The 20,260-nt window shown below is 34.8% G+C and overlaps 1 protein-coding gene across 1 annotated transcript; it reads right to left on the reverse strand.

Moving 5' to 3' along the window:
- Positions 1-9,760: 9,760 nt before the first annotated feature.
- Positions 9,761-11,484, reverse strand: LOC127787052 (phospholipase A1-Ibeta2, chloroplastic). The gene has a single exon (XM_052314899.1). The coding sequence runs from the start codon at positions 11,438-11,440 to the stop codon at positions 9,863-9,865; it is 1,578 nt and encodes a 525-aa protein (XP_052170859.1). The 5' UTR covers positions 11,441-11,484; the 3' UTR covers positions 9,761-9,862.
- Between the last annotated feature and the right edge of the window lie 8,776 nt (positions 11,485-20,260).

Raw genomic sequence — 20,260 nt, forward strand, 5'->3', positions numbered from 1 at the left:
AGCGTCACCAGCGACAAGGCCCTCTTCTATATCTAGTCATGACATTTGCTAAATACAGCAATCTCCACACCAACAAAGTTGATGTATTGTTCAAATATTTGAACTACTTGAATATTAAACTTTTTAAATTTTACTTAGACATGTAAGTCCATTTTGATTGGACTTTAATATGTTATATATTTGGATATTTAAGTTGGACTGGATATTTATGATTTGCTAATTAAATAGATTGAGATATTGTGTTTGTGAATTTGGTATAGAAGTTACAAATTTTAGATTATTTGTGAGTTAGATATTTATGCACTACAAGGAAAAGGGGTATTACCGGCGAACTTTTCCCGGCGGTTTTAACAACCGTCGGGAAAACACCATAATCCCCGGCGGTTTAAGGACCGCCGGTGATATTGAACCATCCCCGGCAGTTTCTAAAAACCGCCGGCGATGTTGACACATTACTGGCGGTTTTAAAAACCGCAAGGTAATTTTGACCCATTACCGGCGGTTTTATAAACCGCCGGTAATTTTTGCACATCCTTGGCGATTTTAAAACCGCCGAGGATATACGATTTATATACCCCCACGCTCCCCCACCCTCGCCCAAATTAATCTTCCCCTCACCTGGCCCCTTCTTTTGCAAAGTCTCCCCCTGTAAACCCTAACCCTCTCTTGCCACTGATTCGCTGCCTCCCTTACCATCGATCACTCTCAGTCGCTGTCGGCCTCGCTCGCGCACTCTCAGTCGCTGTCGGCCTCGCTCACGCACTCTCAGTCACTCTCGGCCTTGCTCGCGCACTCTCAGTCGCTCTCGGCCTCTCTCGCTTACTCTCAGCCTCTCTTGCTTACTCTCAGTCACTCTCAGCCTTGCGAGTCACGTTGTCTCTCTCGCCCAGTCGCTGCCTCTCTTTGAATCATCAGGTATGTCTCTGTCTCTCTCACCCTCTTTGAATCGAATTTTTAAAATTTCAATTCAATTAAATTCTATTTTATGCGTACAAATTTGATTACATCATCAAATCATATTATAATCTAACAAATAATTAATTAAACTGAAACTTGAAAGTGAATATGCTATGCAACTTGTGATCCCTCTGTGAATATTGTAGTCAATGGCAGGATTTTGGGGATATTTTTTATATACAATAATTCAATAACATGTGATCCCTCTATGAATATGATCGAGCAAGTCACGTAATGGTCACTGACTCATTGTTTTAGACATCAATTTGTTACTATGTGTCAATTAAGTTTGTTAGCAATGTCAATCTACAAAGCCAGTTATTAGTAGCATGCCTCTGCTCTTAATTACCAGGAAGTAGTAAAGATTAAGTCACTTCATACAGTTTTTTATTGATTGTTCACCACCGTTAATATGTCTTCTTGATTAGCACCTTTTTCTCATGGGAGCCACCTTTCCTCTTAATTAGCACCTTCAAACATGTATAAATAATGAATTTTTACTACTGAGTGTCATGATAATTAGAGCTGGTTTTATTCAGAAAAAAAGAATGAAAAAAGGGAAAACAATTAAATAAATAACTAAAGAAATTGAAAACATGGACTGTTTAATTAGAATCGGTGTTGGACACCGTTTAAGTATCGTTTGTGGAAAAGGCTAACACATGAACTTAATTTAAATTAAAAATAAAGGAGTTAATTTGGTACTTGATTGTATTTAAAATAGAATAACTGATTTAACTCCACATATCAAAATATAATGAATAATTTAATACTTTGCCCTTCTCTCAACAAAAATCATCCATTCTCTTTTTTTTTTCTTGATTTCTTATTGCATACATGAAAGCAGGTAGGTATGTGTAGATATATCTAACCATTCATTAGGCTTTAAACAGAAGTGAAAAAGATATCCACAAATCAAAAAAGGAAAGTACGTAGCAGTTTGTTGCATTAGGTGCAAGATCCACTGCAACAGAAAATAACAAATGAAATTAAATTACTAAAAAACTTGCTCAAAACAATATTTGATTGCATGAATTGCTCACCTTTCAACCCTCCTGATATCATCTTCTCCAATAATTGCATTACTTTGATGTCTTCATATTATTTTTGCATCCTGATTTACCATGAACAAGCCGTGTAAGCTTAAACAGGGTAAAAATTGGAAAACTATAGCAAGAAAAGAGATGTGACTTATGCCACATTGAAATGGATTTTTTTATTATTATTTTAGCTCTAAATTGCATCATGCATACACAATTAGCATGGTTTAAATTAGCATGATGTGGTATGTATATATATTTATGTTCTTAGCTTCTTATGTTTTGATTTGTTATTTTTATTTAATCTAAATTGATATGCTAACAGATTGTTTTTTACATTCAAATCAATAATAGGCAATTACACTGATGGCACCTAAGAGGCAGACCCCAGCATCCTGAAGAGGACTTGATCCACTCACAATCCAACCCCCAAGACTCACATAGTCAGCAAGGTAAATACCAAAAATTTATATGAACAATAATAAATTACTATTATTTTCTAATTCAATGTGAACTTATTGTGTTATTATGTTTTAGCAGGTACAAGCTCCATGTCATCTACTGCCAAGAAAGGAAGAAGAATATCAAGACAGATTTCAAAGTGGGGAAAGGAAAAGATTCATATTGAATTTGATGCTGAAGGACAACCAATTGGGGAGATGGCAAGTAAGTTGGAAACCCAACTAGGTGTGATGGTAAGGAGTATTGCTCCCCTTATATTTACTGATTGGAGATCACCAGGGATGGAACCATATAAGGAGCGCATTTGGGAAGAGGTCTTGGTGAGTAAATAACATCTCCGATTCTTATCTATTTGACCCTAAACTTTTATACTCTAATAAGTGTATCATTGCAGGATAACACTGATATACCCACAACATGGAGATCAATTTGCTTACAACATGCTTCCAAGAAGTGGAGAGAGTATAAAGCCACCTTGAAGAGACATTATGATTGCCATGAGACAGATGTGGCTCGTCTATCAAAAATACCGCCTGGGGTAGACCCAGAACAGTGGAAGGTTCTTGTGGAGTATTGGGGATGTGAGCAAGCATAGGTATGTATGATTTATGTATGGTAGATATATCAAATGGATTCTCTATACCTAGTTCTAATATCATATTACAAGTAGGAACGCAGTGCGACAAATCGTGCCAATCGAGATAAGCAAAAGATAGGTCACACCAGCGGTAGGCGATCACATCCTCAGGTCAGACACCAGGTAAGAATAGAATGGATATTAGTTATATATATTTATTGATAATTTAATTAGTAATGCCTAAACTTTAAACATTTAATATATTTCATGTCTTATATATGTTTTTAGATGACTATTGAAAGTGGAGATGAGCCAGATAGAATCAATCTTTTTAAAAAGACACACACCAAAAAGAGCGGAGAGATAGTAGACTCTACATCTTCATATATAATCGTATGTATTTTTAAAATTTGAAAGTTGTAGATATATTTTATTTCTTTTACTTGTCAATTTATGTAACTAACTTGTGAAATGTTTCTTGAGGAACAAATGGATGAAAGGTTGTCACAAATACCTGTTGATGAACAAACCCCAGATTCGCTAGAGGATGTCTTTACTCAAATACTAGGCAAAGATGGGCATGGCAGGGTAAGGATGGGAGGACTTGGAACATGCCCAACTAAGGTTAGACAAAGACAACAGTATCAGGTGCCCCAAGAGCAGTATGACCAAATGCGTGCACAAATTACTGCCGAGCTAGAAGAAAAATTTCAAGTTCAAATCCAAAGTCAAGTTCAAATGCAAGTTCGTGCAATACTTGAGGCAATGGGACATACACTACCTGCTCCGGACAATACAGCACAACCGAGACAGGTATGTCGTTCCATTAGTGCATTTTGTGATTTAAAATTACATGTTTACTATATATATTAACTAAATTATTTTGAAATATAGCCATCCTCATATGCTAGCTTCTGCCACACATACAAGCACACCATCACCCGAAGTTGAATGCACTAGATTATCGACACCAGAACGTGGTCATCATTTAGAGGTAATATTAATAATGCTAGTGCTTGCATGTTTTATTTTATTTCATTACACTTGCATGTTGCTAAGAATTCAAAATATTAATAATGGTTTATTATGATATCTTCACACAATAATAAATGTCTAAACATAAGATTATAAATCTGAAAATAATGGATTGATATGATAGCTTCAATTTTATCTTATTCATTGATATGCTTTAAGTTTTCGTTTTTTCTTTCGAGGCTGTCAATGGCAATAAATCAGTGGCATCTATTACTTTTCTGCCAGTCTATTACTTTTCCAAAATAATATGGCATTTCTAATTATTGCTTTCCATCATTGTTTTCATCTCTTGATATTCTAATGGTCTTCTTAATCCTTTTCAAAAATTTCACAATGAAAACACAAAATACATTTTCATAAATCTATTTGTCCTAATTATGTGTTGATTTTTATCCTCATTTATTCTTTTCAGATGTTATAATTGGTCTTGGAATTGAATTAGCTTTTTGGCTTGGTTCCAAGACTAAGTTTTGGCTTGGTTCCAAGACTTGTTGTCATGTTTTAATTTATTAGTATTTTTTAGTCATGCCTTTTAAGGATTCAAAGAAGCATTATTTTCGTGTCTTGCCTGAAATGGCTTAAAACAACTTCTTCTTCTTCTAATTTTTTATTTATTATTTTTGGTGGGGTTGGTGTATGTTATTCAAATTTTGTTTGAACTTTATATATTTTGTATCATATGAATCCAGGATGAAATTGAATACTCATCTAATCTGGTTATGATATGCAATTTCATAGTTAATGTACATACTTATAGATCTATTGTTTTTCAATGCAGATCGAAAAAATATGATATGCAATTTTGGTTGGAGCAGTATGGTGGCGTAATCAAGAGTTATTTGAGGTCACTTGGACAAGTTTTAGTTTAGGGTTGATTTGTATGTGTAAAAATGTATTGTGTAATGAGACGAGACAAGATCGATTTAAATGATCAAATGTGTTGTACATAGATCTATTGTATACAATTGTGTGTAGTGGGTGAATTTTTTAAAATTGTTAGTGGTTTTTGGTTATACAAGTTTTGATAATACATTTGATTAATGTTTTTTTAAATTTTTTTTTTGAGTATTGCCGGCAGTTTAAAAACCGCCGGCATACGATTTTAAAAAACCTTTGCCAGCGGTTTAAAAACCGCCTGCAAAGGATTCTTTATCGGCGGTTTAAAACCGCCAGCAAAGGTCATGCTTTACCGATGGTTTAAAAACTGCCAGTAAATACTTTCCCGGCGGTTTTTAAATCGCCGGTAAATCATGACCTTTGCCGGCGATTTTATTAAACCGTCGGAAATTTATCGGCAATTAAATAAAATCGCCGGTAATTTTTTTTTACTCGCGGTTTATGAAAACCGCCAGCAAAGGTAATTTTCTGGCAGTTTTCAACCGCCGAAAAACTTTTCCGACGGAGGTATTTCCAACAGAAATAATTATCGCCAGTAAAAATTTTACCGGCGATTTTTTTACTTTTTTCGGCGATTTTTTAACCGTCGGGAAAAATCAAACCTCTTGTAGTGATGGTTTGATGATTAAACATGTTGAGATATTGTGTTTTTGAGTCTTGTATATAGGTTATAAATTACAGGTCATTTATTTTGTTAACAAAAAAAAAAACAAGTAGAAAAATTAAATTTGTTATGCTTTTAAGCGACGACTTTGAAACCGCCGCTAAAGTCACGGCTTATATTGAAATTAAAATCATCACTAAAATCACTACTAATTTAGATTGAAATTTAGCGACGATTTTGTTAAACTACTACTAAAAATAAAATACTTAATTAAAAATCAGACGAACATTCAAATTTAGTGACGATTTTCAAACTGTCGCTAAATATTACTAATTGCCGGGAAATAATAGATTTTATAGTGATTCTTAAACCGCCACAAAAGATATTACTTTGCGACGGTTACTTCAATGGTTGCTGAAAACAATCGTAAAATACTCCACGATGACTATATCTTTACGACGGTTAAAATTGTCACAAAATGACAAAAAAAAAACCACCACAAAAGTGCGATTTTTTTGTAGTGATGTAAGATTTTCCACTTAGACTATGTGTTTTCATTGGGCCACATAAATCCATATGAAGTAGCTCAAGAGGCCTAGAAGTTGATACTATGTTTTTGGGTTTAAAAGAAGACTCAACTTGTTTTTCTTTCATACAAGTATCACATAAATTATTTTTATATCTATGTTTATCTTAGGTAAGCCATTTACTAAGTCTCTTTTTTACTATTTTTGAAATTAGATGCGTACTAGCATGACCTAGCCTTTTTTCCCATAATATACTTTGGTTTTGGTTTATAGCTACTAAGCATGGATTATTTTTAACTTCTCCTAGATTTATTATGTAAACATTTCCACTTCTTTTTCCTGTAATTCATTATTTATCTTCTTATCTACTACACTGCATTCAAGTTTATTAAAAGATACACTATGTCCCTTATAAAAAAGCTGACAAATACTTAACAAGTTATGTTTAAGGTCATTAACATAATAAACAATAGAAATAAAGCTATGAGAAGTAGTACCTATTGAACCAATACATTCTATTTTACCTTTTGAATTGTCACCTTTGGTTATTTTCCAGCTAGCTAGTTGAAGAAACTCCTATCTCTTGTCATGTATCTTGAACAACAATGAACCATTTGACCTTCAAGTTGTGTGCTTTTAGACACATGGACTGCAAACACAAGAAACTAAAATTGGTACCCAAAAGACTTTGGGTCCATTGAATTAGAATCCTAACCTCCTACCATTTCAATTTTCTTTACTACCTAAATCTTCTTTGTGATAGAATTCAACTCAATCTTTGGGACCCAAACCTTCTTAATTTTATATGGTATTCCCATCATAACAGGTCAAAATGGGTTCCTATGTCCATAATTTTTACACCTGCTGCACTTCAAGAATAATCTCTTTTGTTTAGACTTGGCTGTGATTAATTTGCCAAATGTCTTATTGTTACCATTCTCATTATATCCCAGGCCAACTTTGTCATAGAACCTTTTTTGTGATTCTAAGATTTTATCTAATATGCTGCTGCCTAAAGTAAATTTTGACAAAACAAGTTTTGAATCTTTTAGTTTATTTTCCAAACTTATGATTTTTTCATTAAGAGCAGTGTTTTCTTTTTCAAGATTTTTGCATTTTTCTTTTGATTTCTCTAAATCAATGAGCAGTTTTTCACATAACATCCTAAAGGTTAAATTATTTTTAGATTCATCATCACTAGAATAACATGAGAGATCTGAATCACTTACCTCTGAGTCTTCTTTTGCCATAAGGTAAAGGTTGGCAAATTCTTGGACTTTATCCTCTGATGAGAAGGATGAGTCTTCATCATTCCAGGCTGCCCAGCACCTTCTTCTTGTCCTTACCTCGTTCTTTCTTCTTGGTTTCTAGACATTCTGGCTAGATGTGTTCAGTTTGACCATAGCCATAACACTTGATATTTGGTTTTGATTCTTTTTTGTTTGCTTTTTCAGACATGTTCTTGCGAAAATGTTTAGAAGAGATTTCCTTTTGAATCTTCTCAAGAATATTTTAACACACAGGGCAGTATCTTCTAAATCATTAGATTCAGTTTCAAATTGTTCATTTTTAGATGCTTTTAAGACTATTCCTTTATTCTTACTGTTTGGAATTTCCTCTTGTCTTCTCATGCTAAGTTCATGAGTCATTAGAGATCCTAGTAGTTCATCTAGGGACAATTTTTCTAAGTCTTGTGCTTCTTGAATTGTAGTAACTTTAGGATGACATTCATGAGGTAAGCATTGCAAAATTTTCTCAACTATATCTTCATTTGAAATTGGTTTTTCTATGTTCTTTAGGTTAGATACTATATTGTTTAACTTAATATACATATCTTTTATAGTTTCACATGGCTGCATTAAATTTTCATTCTGTTCTAATTAATGCGTCTTGAAAAAAGCTGCCCATCAAGAAGTTAATCCCAGTGTATTGTGACTCCCTCGTTTATTTTCCCTTGTGTTGTAATCCATCCGTGTGTTATCTTTCACTGTGACTTACTCTGTTGTATTTGGATGTTTTCACTGTACCTAGGCATGTATGGCTACCTTGTTCTCCCTTCACAATATACATGAGGGGTCGAGTCAGAATTTTAATTTAGTGGTGATGAATTTAAATATAAAAAATATAATTTTAAAAATAAGATAATAATAATATTAAAATATAATTTTTTTTTACAATTATTCCCTACAGCTTTTTACACTTTAATAATATCATATAATAACTTCATTATCAATTTTATTAAATATATTATTTTTAACATACACAATTAATTTATCATTCATCTATTGATTTTCAATCTTATTAGGTAATCGATTCTTCACAATGTTCATTGCAAAAAATACTTTTTCAACTGTTGCAGTAGCAATAAAAAAAAAAGAAAATTAGTTGGCTATTGAGAAAAAAGAAGAAGCAAGAAATAGGATAAATTTGAAAATTAAATGAATTAGAACTTAGACTCAGTCGATTTGGACCATTTGACCTATTTAGTTGGTTAAAAATCTTCCTTCCCCGCCTCTTTTCCATTGCTACCAAATCCCTAGCTACCAAATCAAAAACTGAAGTACATATAAAGAATGATATTATTCCACGTAGTGAATTGCTTTCCTCAAAAAATTAGGTAAAAATATCATTTTCATTTCAATATTTTACTAAAAACGGTGCATTAAGTATATATTTAAGTCTTCGTAGTAGTTACAAACCCGTAAGAGGGAGGTGCTTATGAGGCAAGTTATTATATGATGACCAAAAACAGTAATAAGATGTATTGAAGTTTAATGAATCAAAAACTTAATGACCCAGAAAGCAAAATTTCAAAATGGTGGAGGAGAAGTGTAGCATTTCATTAATATGGTGACGGTCCAAACAACTTGTATGTGGAGGAAGGAAGCCAAGATTTATACATACTATATATTGTTTGTGGACGTTATATAAGTCTATATATATATATATATATAACGTATATGAGTCAACACAAGCATTTTTAAACCATTTCTTTCTATACATTTTTTTATATGGCCAAAAACTGAGTACAACCGGGTCATATTATTGACCCAGCCAGCTTCTGCATGGAAACCTTGCCCACTTTACATTTGGTTTGAATTTACAGAAGGAATGAGGGTGACATGGTAGAAACTTAGCAATTTAAAGTTCCCAACTCGGGCAACTTATGGATTTGTTAGTATAATCAGAATAGAAAAACTTCCCTCATTTGAATTTCACCAGTTTGACCAAAATTTCCTCCAATTAATTATTGGAAAGTTCAAACCTTTGACAAAAAGTTGAAGAATATTATCGAGTGTTGTATGTGCCCGTGTGTTAGGAAACGAACTTTCCCGTTTTTGAAAATCGACGTGAGTATAGAATTTGGAGGCAGCATTGATGAAACCACTCGTGCTCAAGAATCCTGGGTTATGAATATCTGAATTTAAAAATATATAGTGCTATATATATATATAATTTTAGAATTTTATATATACCTCTGGAGAGCAGCTAGCTAGCCGACACAAGACTTTTGTGAGTTTGCTCGATATATGTTTGTTTGATGAATTTAGCTAGCTAGCTCATGCATACCCTTGGTTGATCTAAAAATTATTAATAATATTTTTAAATATTAGAATGAATTTAGAGTTCGTTCATTGATAAATATATATATATATATATATTAAAAGAAAGAAAAGAATTTGATCACTTGTATTTCCCCATTAATTTTAGGTTTGTACAAGAAGTGCCCTATATTTTCATCTTGGTGTGGTGTCTGTTGTAATCAAGAAGGACTAGGTAAACAACTGGGAACAGCCATGCCTTGTTGTCTCTCGAGATTCAGGCTCAGGCCCTTTGCCTTGCTTGTATACAGCTTCTTCACGTTAGATCTCTGTTCATTCAATAACTTCACCAAACTTCTCTTTGCATTCGCTCTGAACGGACATTCCGACGAAGAGAAACCGTCAACCAGATGCAAATACGCCTCCAAGTCATGGCAGCAGGCCACGTCGGCGTTCGGCTTCAGATAAGGCGACATCTTCGTGTCCACTCTCAGTTCAGTCCCGACGTGAGAGTATGCCCACGGCATGTTGTTGTCGAGCACGTCCAGCACGGCGGAAGCTCTCGAGTTCCTTAGGGTTTTGTCCAGCCCCTCGCTTACGAACATGCCCGGAACTCTAGTTATCACGTCCTGCGAGTTCACGATTCGCAAGATCTTCACGTTGTTTGAGTTTATCCGGTTGGCGAAGACTCGGTTGCCGACGCGGGGGCCGCCGAAGGAGAAGACGGCCAACGGAGGGACTTCCGGCGCGCTTGTGCTCAGATCGTCGGCGACCAGAACTGCCAATGCGGCGCCCAGGCTGTGCCCGGTGACGGTGATGCTTAGGGTTTCGCCTTTATATAACTCCATGAGCCGGTGGATTTCTTCGACGACCGATTCGGATAGACTCGGCACGTGAGCAGCAGGTGTTTTGTATAAGCTCAGGAACCCGCATTCGACCTTGGGTTGTCCCCGGGTCGGGTCTGTTTGGCCAGGTATTTGGACGAGTACATCGCGCATGTTCTCAGCCCACTCGAGACACGTGGCGGTCCCTCGAAGCGCGATGACGATGTCCCTCCTTCCCATCCGTGCGATCTCTCTCGGGTCATCGCATACGGCTACGTACCCGATCCAGCTGGTGCGTTGAGTCATCCACCCGAGATCCGGTACCAAATCATCCACCCACCTGGGCAAGCCAATCGATGACGTGGCGTAAAGACTCTTCGTCACCTTGTAAGATCTGTCGGGCAGCGCCACCTGGCGGGGGGAGGGGGTTTCGTCGGCAGACGTTGCGGGATCCGAGTGGAAGCAATGGTAAGCCGCCTGAATAAACTCGCCGTAGCGGACCACCTCTCGCCGGAGATTCTCATCGAGCGGGTCAAGGAGGCCGGACCAGTCATTGCAACCGTGGTATTCCGTCCACCGAGCACCAAGATTGTTCCTCGGAGAATACTCTTGCGACTTGGAGTTGGAGAGCAACCGCCGGAGGCGGTTGAGGTGGCGCGGCGAGACTTCCTCGGCGGCCTTCATCTCCGGCCAAATCCTGGCCAGGTTGAGGCCTTCAAGCGGCCCCTTCCTCTCTTTCTGAACTGGTTGCAGCTCCAGCGTTCTGTTCTGCGACTGCTTCTGAAGGAAATTTTCGAGATTGGAGAGGTGGTTTCTGGTTGATTCGGTGGATGAGGTTATTGGTTTAACTACAGTTTGTAAATTAGCTCTTGTTAAGGGATTCAATGGCGATCCACGGCACCGGAAGCTCGGCCGTCTCGCCATAGAAGGATTAATCAGGTTATCCACCGGAAGCTTTGCTGCGATTTGCATCATCGTAGAGAGAGTTGGTGAGAGGGGGGGGGGGGGGGTGAGAGAGAAGAAAAAGAAGAAAGCTCCCGATGCCTATTATTACCCAAGTAATGGGATTGAAGGGATCAATGGTGGCATTTATAGAGAGAGGAGTTTCGGAAATGGCCATCAAGTTAGGGATAATTACAAGAATGGCATCGGGCTACCTGAATCGGGGTGGACTTATTAGGCGCAGCAGCGGGAGCAGGATCAGTAAATTGACTGCTTCGCGTCTCTTGGCCTGGGCCTGGCAACGATATCCCCGAGATTGTGTGGGAAAGCGGGGGAGGATATTTGACTGAAATACCCTTGTCTTGGACGTTGGCTCTGTCTGATTCAAATGTCAAATCTACCCTCCTCGCTTGGTCCCCAAGACAATAATCACCGATTAACAACGCAATGGTTGACCATACCACACACACCCATTCTCGTTCATTGGGGAATGACATGTTCACTCCTCCTCTCTCAACGCCTTATTGGCATTTGAATTTTTATTTTTAATATTTATAAAAATTAAATAAAATACGTTTTCTATATATATATATATATATATATAGAATGGACTGCGAGGATTTAGACTCTAAATGTTAATTAGAATGATAAAGAATCAAGAACCACAAACACACACACCATCTTTTATGATAATTTAGATATTGTAAGAAGATAAAATTGGACTTTCTTTCGCATAGACTTAAGAGCATTAAAATTGGAGGAGGAGACTAAAAACAATGCTATGAGAAAAGCCAACATGGAATGATAGAAATTTATAGTAAAGAAAGTAGAAAGACGACTAAGAAAAAATGTCTGTTCAGAACTTTTAAAAGTATAACTTAATTACTTTCTAATAATAATCTTACGTTTGCATATGTTAATAAATACACAGAAGACTAATTGATCATATGACCCCCTCCTCTATGTGATTTCTCTGAGTAGCTACTTATATTGCTGTTATTTTGTATGTACTAAAAAATAATAATGGAGACCCCGTTCCTCACATCTTTCCTAATGCCTAAATAAGTGTGGAAATGGTGGCACGTGTGTGTGTGTGTGTGTGCGCTGTTTTTTTTTTGGGTTTCTTCTCTACCTTTTTATAAGTTATAATAAATAAAAATGACAGACAAAATGAACAAAAATTCATATAACCAACCTTATTTAGCTAGCAGTGTTAAGGCATGGTATATATATCTATATAATATTGCTATTATTATTGCTGTAATCAAAGCATCATTTTTAAATTTCTAAGCAGGCAGGCAGGCATATGGGGGATCGATGTGTGTTTTGTGTTTGTGTGTGTTTATGGTTTAAACGTTTGTTCATCTTAATTGGTACATCATCATCTTCCATTCAAAGATGGCATTTTCATGGTTTAAGTATACGACATACTTTTCTTTTTCCTCTTGGCTAGCTTTCCTTTCCCTGCCTTTATTCCATAGTTAGATATTTTCAACAAAATTGAAACATTAAGTATTGATCAAACTTATGCTGTTGACAAATTGGATAATGCAAAAGAAGTTCCAACACACCATATATATAATATCTACCATAATATATATACCACATATATAAATTAATAATAATAATAATAATAGGTTAAAGAGAGATTCTTTTTGTTTTTCTTTGTCAAAAGGTTTAAACAATTCGGTAGATAAGTCGGGGTGGGGGACTACGGAAAGTGTTTCAAAGAGAGACCCTATTATAGCGCTATATGCATTCTCACGAGAGAGAGAGAGAGAGAGAGAAGAGGGGAGAAGTTTCAAAGAGAGAGGCCTATTATAGCGCTATATGCATTATCACGAGAGAGAGAGAGAGAGAGAGAGAGAGAGTCTGACGATTGCGTGAGGTTGAACATGAACATTGATCATTGAATTACAAATCTCATTCATTGGTCCACTGGCTGCTGACGCCATCGTTTTCAAGTCAAATCCTTAGGGTTACGTCCCAGAAGCTGGCTCCGCTTGCGTTTGCATTGAGGTAAGAAAGCATTAATTGTTCCTTTTGAAAACGACGTCGTCCCAGCACTTTTATCTTGTATATATGATGCACCCATCGCCATCGAACAAATTTGTAAGGTTGGTTGGACTGTTTTGTTTTTATTTGTTTATGAATGAATATTAATTACAAAGAACACTATATATATATATATATGTCAACAATGTATGTGAAATTTTTTTACGAAAACAATTAATTGGATATATGTAAGGGCCGTACGTCGTGGCTTATTCAAATGCATAATGCCTTTAGGATATTAAAGTTTAATTGAGAGGCCAATGGCCGCCACCTCAACTTAATTTTAGTTTCCTCCCAACTGCTCCGTACTGCTCTGCTTTCCTTTCCTTTCCTTTCCTGTTGCTTATGTAGTCCATTTTATATATTAATTTTAATTGATATATATATAGAGAGAGAGATATAAATATAATGGATGCAGTTCTCCACTAGTAGAAAGGGAAGAATTAGGCCACGGTCCCCCAACTGCTTAGCAACCCCTTTATATAAATATAAATACATATATGGTTATATATAGTAATTGTTAAACATTGTACTTAATTGACCCTCTTTAATTCTTTCAAATAAGTTAAAATATGAAGAGAAAGAGGTCACCAAAATTATACGAGTATATGACCCCCAAATGCTTCTCACCATCAAATATTTTTCCCTTACTCTCTTATTAACCTTACTTTCTTTTGCTTCTCCAGTATAGAGCCAAATTATTAATTTATTAATTTTATATTTTATTGTCCAAATTAAATTTTGTTGGCCTAAGTTTGGTCCTCCATCAAGTTTATTTGCCCGTGTGTATAAAATTATTGATAAGAACACATACAATTTTTTTAAAAAGTGAGATCACTAATCTATTTGTAATAAAATCAATTTTTTCATTATTATAGTTGTCAAGATACAATAATAATTTTATTTATAATGGGAGAATATCTCAAGTGTACTCTCCAAGAGACTGGCAGAGAAAGAAACTGATTAGGAAAAGTGAATGAGTCTCTCGCGTGGACCCTCAGATATTTAAGTTAGTCTTGTGTTCAAAGTATAGAATGCAGAAAGCAAGCACAATGATAGTTTTAACAAAGTAGTGTGCATATATTTGCTAGAAAATGAAACTTCCATTTATAGAAGGAGAGACTGACATAGAAGGAGAGACTGACAGGTGGAGGAAGAGTCACAATCTTCAACGAATATTTCAGGCTCTCTCTAGAATATGTAAGTGAGGATATCAGAGTTATTCTTCACGGTCTCGCATGAATAGTGTCTAGAGATTAAGTCTTTCAGGTCTATAGTCTCTTGGACTTGCATGATTTAGAGAGAGGTTTTTAGGTCTAGATGATTCACGAAAGTCTCCTGAAAATAGATTTTCTTGCTATTGGTGACCAATGAGGTCTTCCCAAAATGGTCCTTGATGATATCGAGATAAGCTTTTGAGAGAGGTCACTTGCTATAAGTTCAGTCGATCTTCTCAACTTCTCAGCCAATCCCTAGGCTAAGTCTCTCGCAAGCCTTTGTGAGTCTCTCGTAGGTCCCTCAACTAAGTCTCTTGCGAGTCTCTCCCTCTGGCAAGTATCTTGCAAGCCTCTTACAAGTCTTTGATCATGGGTCTTTCATGAGTTTCTTGAGAGTCTCTTGTAGCTAAGTCCTTCGTCCAAGTCTCTTGCAAGACTCTCACGAGTCTCTTGTGAGCTTCTCGTGAGTCTTTCGCATCTCTTCCTCAGCTAAGTCTCTCGCAAGCCTCTCACAAGTTTCTCGCAAATCTCTCGGCCAAGTCTCTTTGTAGGCCTCTTGTGAGTCTCTCGCAAGTTTCTCACGACCTTCTCATGAGTTTATTCCTCTATCAAGCCTTCTGCAAGTGTCCCCCAAGCCTCTCGTGAGTCTTTTGCAAGTCACTCGGCCAAGTCTCCCGCAAGCCTTTTACGAGTCTCTTGAGGGTTTATCGCAAGTCTCTCAATCAAGTCTCTCGATCTATGGCCCAAGTATCTCTTTAAACTTGAGATCATCACCGAGCATAACAATAATGAAATTAATTAACTTAGTAGGGATATAATAGTTGTGATGAGATCACATTTATCACAATTCATAGAACAAATATAGATATAAAGGTTTATCACATCTAAAATTTTCTATGGGTTATAATTAATCTCACAACGAGAAGATAATTAATAATTATGACTACTAATATAAATAGAAGTGAATGCTATATCTACTCTGACTATGTAAAGAGACTTATACAACATATCCCATATTCACCTAACCACTTATTATTTGACATACAATTTTTGACTAATATAATTAACAAATAAAACGAGCTTAATTAAATTAATTGCCAACACCACCCTCTTAAAAAAGTTTAAAAGGATGCATAAAAATAGCACATTCACATCCAATTTAATTATTTTTTGAAGCCAAACGCTCACTTAGATCTACACCTGAATCATTCTTTTGTGTTTTTTTTTTTTTTTTAATCTTTCTAGGTTTCTAAGTAGTCACTTGAATCATTCTTTATTAAGCATTGGCCCAAGTAGAACAACTCGGTTTTGGAGACCCTTCGTTTCCTCTGCACTAATCGATGTCTGGTCGTGTCCTTTTCATGCAACTTAATTTAACGCACGCATTGCAAAGCAAATAATGAAACCTTTTGAATTTAATTGTTAATTGATGATGTCCCACCGTCCACATGTAAAAAACATGTCTCCACCAATACCACAGTCCTTCCCATCCACTTTCTTCGTCTAAACCATTGATTCCTTGATTTCATCGTGCAATCTTCTTCTTTTATTTTTTTTCTTTCCTTTTGGAATTAATCGCCATATATATAGATTAATTAATTCAAGCCTAATTATTTGACATCGCCGTATATATAGATTAATTAATTCAAGCCTAATTATTTGACTTTTTATCAAGGTAGTGTTTGTTAAAATGAGTAAAATAAAACTATCAAAATAACTTATTTGTAAAGTTTAAGATAAATTATTTAAAAAAAAAAAGATAAATTTATCTTGAAAGTTTAACATAAGAAGTCATATTATTTATTTTTAAAAAATTTAACAAATACAATGAAAAATATTTTTATCTTAGATGCTTTTTATATCTCACATCTTTTTATCTATATTTTAGTTAACAAATGCTACTTAAGAGTAATACTATTTATCTAAACTAAAGATAAATTTTAAATCTAATTGACACATTTTTATTAAAAAATAAAAATGTGCAGATCGTCATATTTACATTGCACATTTTTATTGAAAGGTGCCAACTAGACTAAAAATACATTTTCAATCTAAATAAATAGTATTACTCGTTCATTAACATTACAAAATGATCATTTTTTAAAATTTCAAAACCTGAAACATCATTAATTAAAATGACGTAATAAAAAATACTACTTTTAATAATTATATCTATATTTTTCTTCTAATTGACTCAAATAGAAAACCATTCTAACTCAATCGATTCACTTCATCCCTTGTAATTCAAATTAAACCATACATAATTACACAACACAACTCCTGTAGCAACTTAAAGGGTTGCCTATTTGGGCAAAACAATTAATTAAGAGGAAATGTTAATCATTGTTTTTAGTTAATTAAGAATAAATAAAATAGTACTAGATATAATATATTTATTATTAATTAATAAAATAAAATTATATTAAAATTAAAAATAATACATCATATTAAAAAATAAAACACATTTATTAAAATTTAATTATTATACTATGTCAATAATTAACGTTAGCACATTAACTAGTCAGCCGCTTTTGATGTTGCATGTGGGATTGTGGGGGGGGGGGGGGGGGGATTTCTAGTCACTTTCCGTGGTCTCCTAAATAGTAGTTGCCATTATAAATTTAACCTTAAATGTGTTTTAAATGTGGGCGTTGATGCTACATATATTACATTATATATATCTAATACGTGTGGGGCGTGACACGGCTAAAAAGAGCGTTATTGGTGATTTGATTAATTATTTAATTTATGTATAATAATAGTGATGGAGATTGATGGCTTATCCAATTCGTTCTTCCAAGCAACCGAGGAGGAAGACCATTATCTATCAATTTTGAAGAGTGTGAGCAGCCGCGTTCGCCCTCGACCTCGAGATCCCCGAAACACCAACTTCACCCTTCATTTGGCCACAGGCCAAGGAGAGCCAAAGAAAGGTTTACCATATAAATATTAAATATTATATCAAATTTTGTAATTATTTTTTATTTAAAAATAAAAATTTATAACAAAAATAACATTTAAACTTATAATTTCTCACATCTAACATATAATCTGTTGTTACATGCCTCCAGGAGAAATTATCTAAGAGGAAGTTAGTCATTCTCTCTAGTAAAATTTCCTCAAGGCTATAGCATGTTGATTTAAATAGTTGTTCATTATTCTTCCGAGACTAGCTTCTCAAGCTTGCATTGTTTCTCGAGTGGAGCTTCACTCTCGAAGAAATCGAAGGAGACACGTCTCCAATTTGTATTACCTCATATTGCCTCGTGACAATGCAGCTCATCTGTTCTAGTCCCATTTCTTTTTTAGGGCCAAGGGTCCTTTCTTGCGGGAGGGTTTCTCCCGAAGGCCCTTTCAATTTTAATCCTAGGACCACACTAAACCCTAAACTCTGGGACCACGCTATGTGGGATGGGAGAAGCATCATGCTTTTATAGGGAAATGCACCACACCTTGCATGTGCATTTCCCTAATGGGTTCAAATACCAATTAACCCCTTCATTTTAGCCACACTTTACACATCTTTGGAAGCTTTTTCAGAGCCCACCATGCTTAGATCACTTGAATCTATTCGTGTGGCCACATCATTAGTAGTCACCTCCAAATTCACAAATTGCATTGTCTATTTTATTTCTAATTTCATCACTATCATGATTTCGCCTAACTTAAGCATCAAAAGACTCAAGTGAGAGAAATCCTTGCATGTCTTGTAACCTCTTTTTGTCTTGAAGGATCCTCACCTCCCATATTTGAAAGTGGGAAAACTTCTTTCGATAGGGCATAATCGTCCCCAATTACCTTTTGGCACCTCATTCACTTCCTCAGACTTCAAATCGAGATTTTCTCCCAACTCCCTCTGCATCGATGTCCCTGCGAGGCCAGCCTCATTGTTCATCAAAATTCTTCTAGTTACTCGTTGAATTTTCACACAACAAACAAATTTTATTTATTGTATTTTGTCAACAACACAGTCAATTATATTACTATATCTAATAAGCTCATTTTTATATAACTCCTAATTATTATAAAATATTATTTTCATAACACAAATTTTGTCATAAAGTATTAGTTTTTTAACCTCTCAATATTTGTAGAAGATCTTCCATATTGTTGACATGGACATGGTGACGACAGAATTATCATAAAAAATATATATATATATATATTCATAGCATAAACTGGTTAAAGTGGGGGGGTGAGTGCAAGCAACCGCGTTTGCCCTTCAAATTCGGGAACCGCCAGCTTCTTCATATGGTCGCAGAAAGAGGCCTTAATAGTTTAATCTCTCATCTTATTGGTGGGATAATGCTATTATCATTATTGTAAGAAATTATTTTCACAAGTATATACTTAAACGGGGTAACTAACTGTAAGCAAATCGTGATTGCCCTTAATTAGGATCTGAGAACCACTTAATTGGTTCGTGTAGCATAAAGCAATATGTTGTTTAATTTTCAAAGCATAAAAGTTAATTTGAAATCCCATTTAATTAGGAAATCAAAGAATTATTAATATATATATATATATATTATAGTAAAAAATTACAATTTTTATAAGTGAGTTCAACGTGTAACACGAAAGGAGTAGAAGTTGAGCAAACAACTTTAACTAACACACACTTATATAAAAAAAATGCATTTTGTCAACTGGTTTTCCAAACTTATTTACCAGAAATTAATATAATATTTAGTTACGAGAATGCACGCTCTCTTGGTGGACAAAATGATCCACGGGGAACACAATGCGACACTAGTTGTAGTATCACCCACTAAATGCATTTTCTATATATAGATAATATAATATTAATGTACAAATCACAAGTGAGTTGATATTTAATTAATTAATGGCAACGAAAATCACACGTTAAAAATATTGGGCGCCGCGGTTACTAACGCTAGTCGCCATAAAGGGTTAGGATAGGCCCAAAAAATTTGTTAATTAATTTGGCGTGTGATGGAAGCTTTGGTGACTGGGGAATGAATGAATGAATGATAATGATTATTATTATTTGTTGAAGCCTTTGATGATTTCCCTTTCCAAGTTTTTCCATCCAAAGTAATATTAAGAGTTACATTGATTTAGTGGGATCATAATTAGAATAATTATACTTCTTAGAGTTGACGGATTTAAAATATGAACCGGAGAAAGTGGGAATTTTCTTTTTCGTCGTCTGTAGAAAAATAGGTAACTAAAACTAAATAAATTGATTTTAATTTTTCTCCAAAAAATACTAAATATTTCTTAATTTTTTTTAGGAGTACAAGATACATTCTAATAATACAATTAATTAAATCATTAAAATATGTTAAATACAAATTAAATTAACCTAATTAACAATGGGTCAGAAAAAAATTCTAGGAAAAACTTGTGGATGACAAGCTCGGTAGAACCTAGCCTTGCTTTTTAATTACACAACAATATTTGATATACTTTTAAATTTATCAAGTACTATATGATAAATTTTATTTTTTCAATTTTTGTACCATATTACTAAGGCAAAGTAAATTTATTACAATTTTTTTTATTTTTTGAATAATTTTATTAGTTAATTAAATATTTTAAAATATAATACATTTATCAT

The sequence above is a fragment of the Diospyros lotus genome, chromosome 12 (genome assembly GCF_014633365.1).
Source record: "Diospyros lotus cultivar Yz01 chromosome 12, ASM1463336v1, whole genome shotgun sequence".
Classification (NCBI taxonomy): domain Eukaryota; kingdom Viridiplantae; phylum Streptophyta; class Magnoliopsida; order Ericales; family Ebenaceae; genus Diospyros; species Diospyros lotus.

What these genes read in the sequence shown, in the direction of transcription:
- LOC127787052 (XM_052314899.1), bottom strand. Translation starts at nt 11,440, where the DNA reads ATGATGCAAATCGCAGCAAAGCTTCCGGTGGATAACCTGATTAATCCT.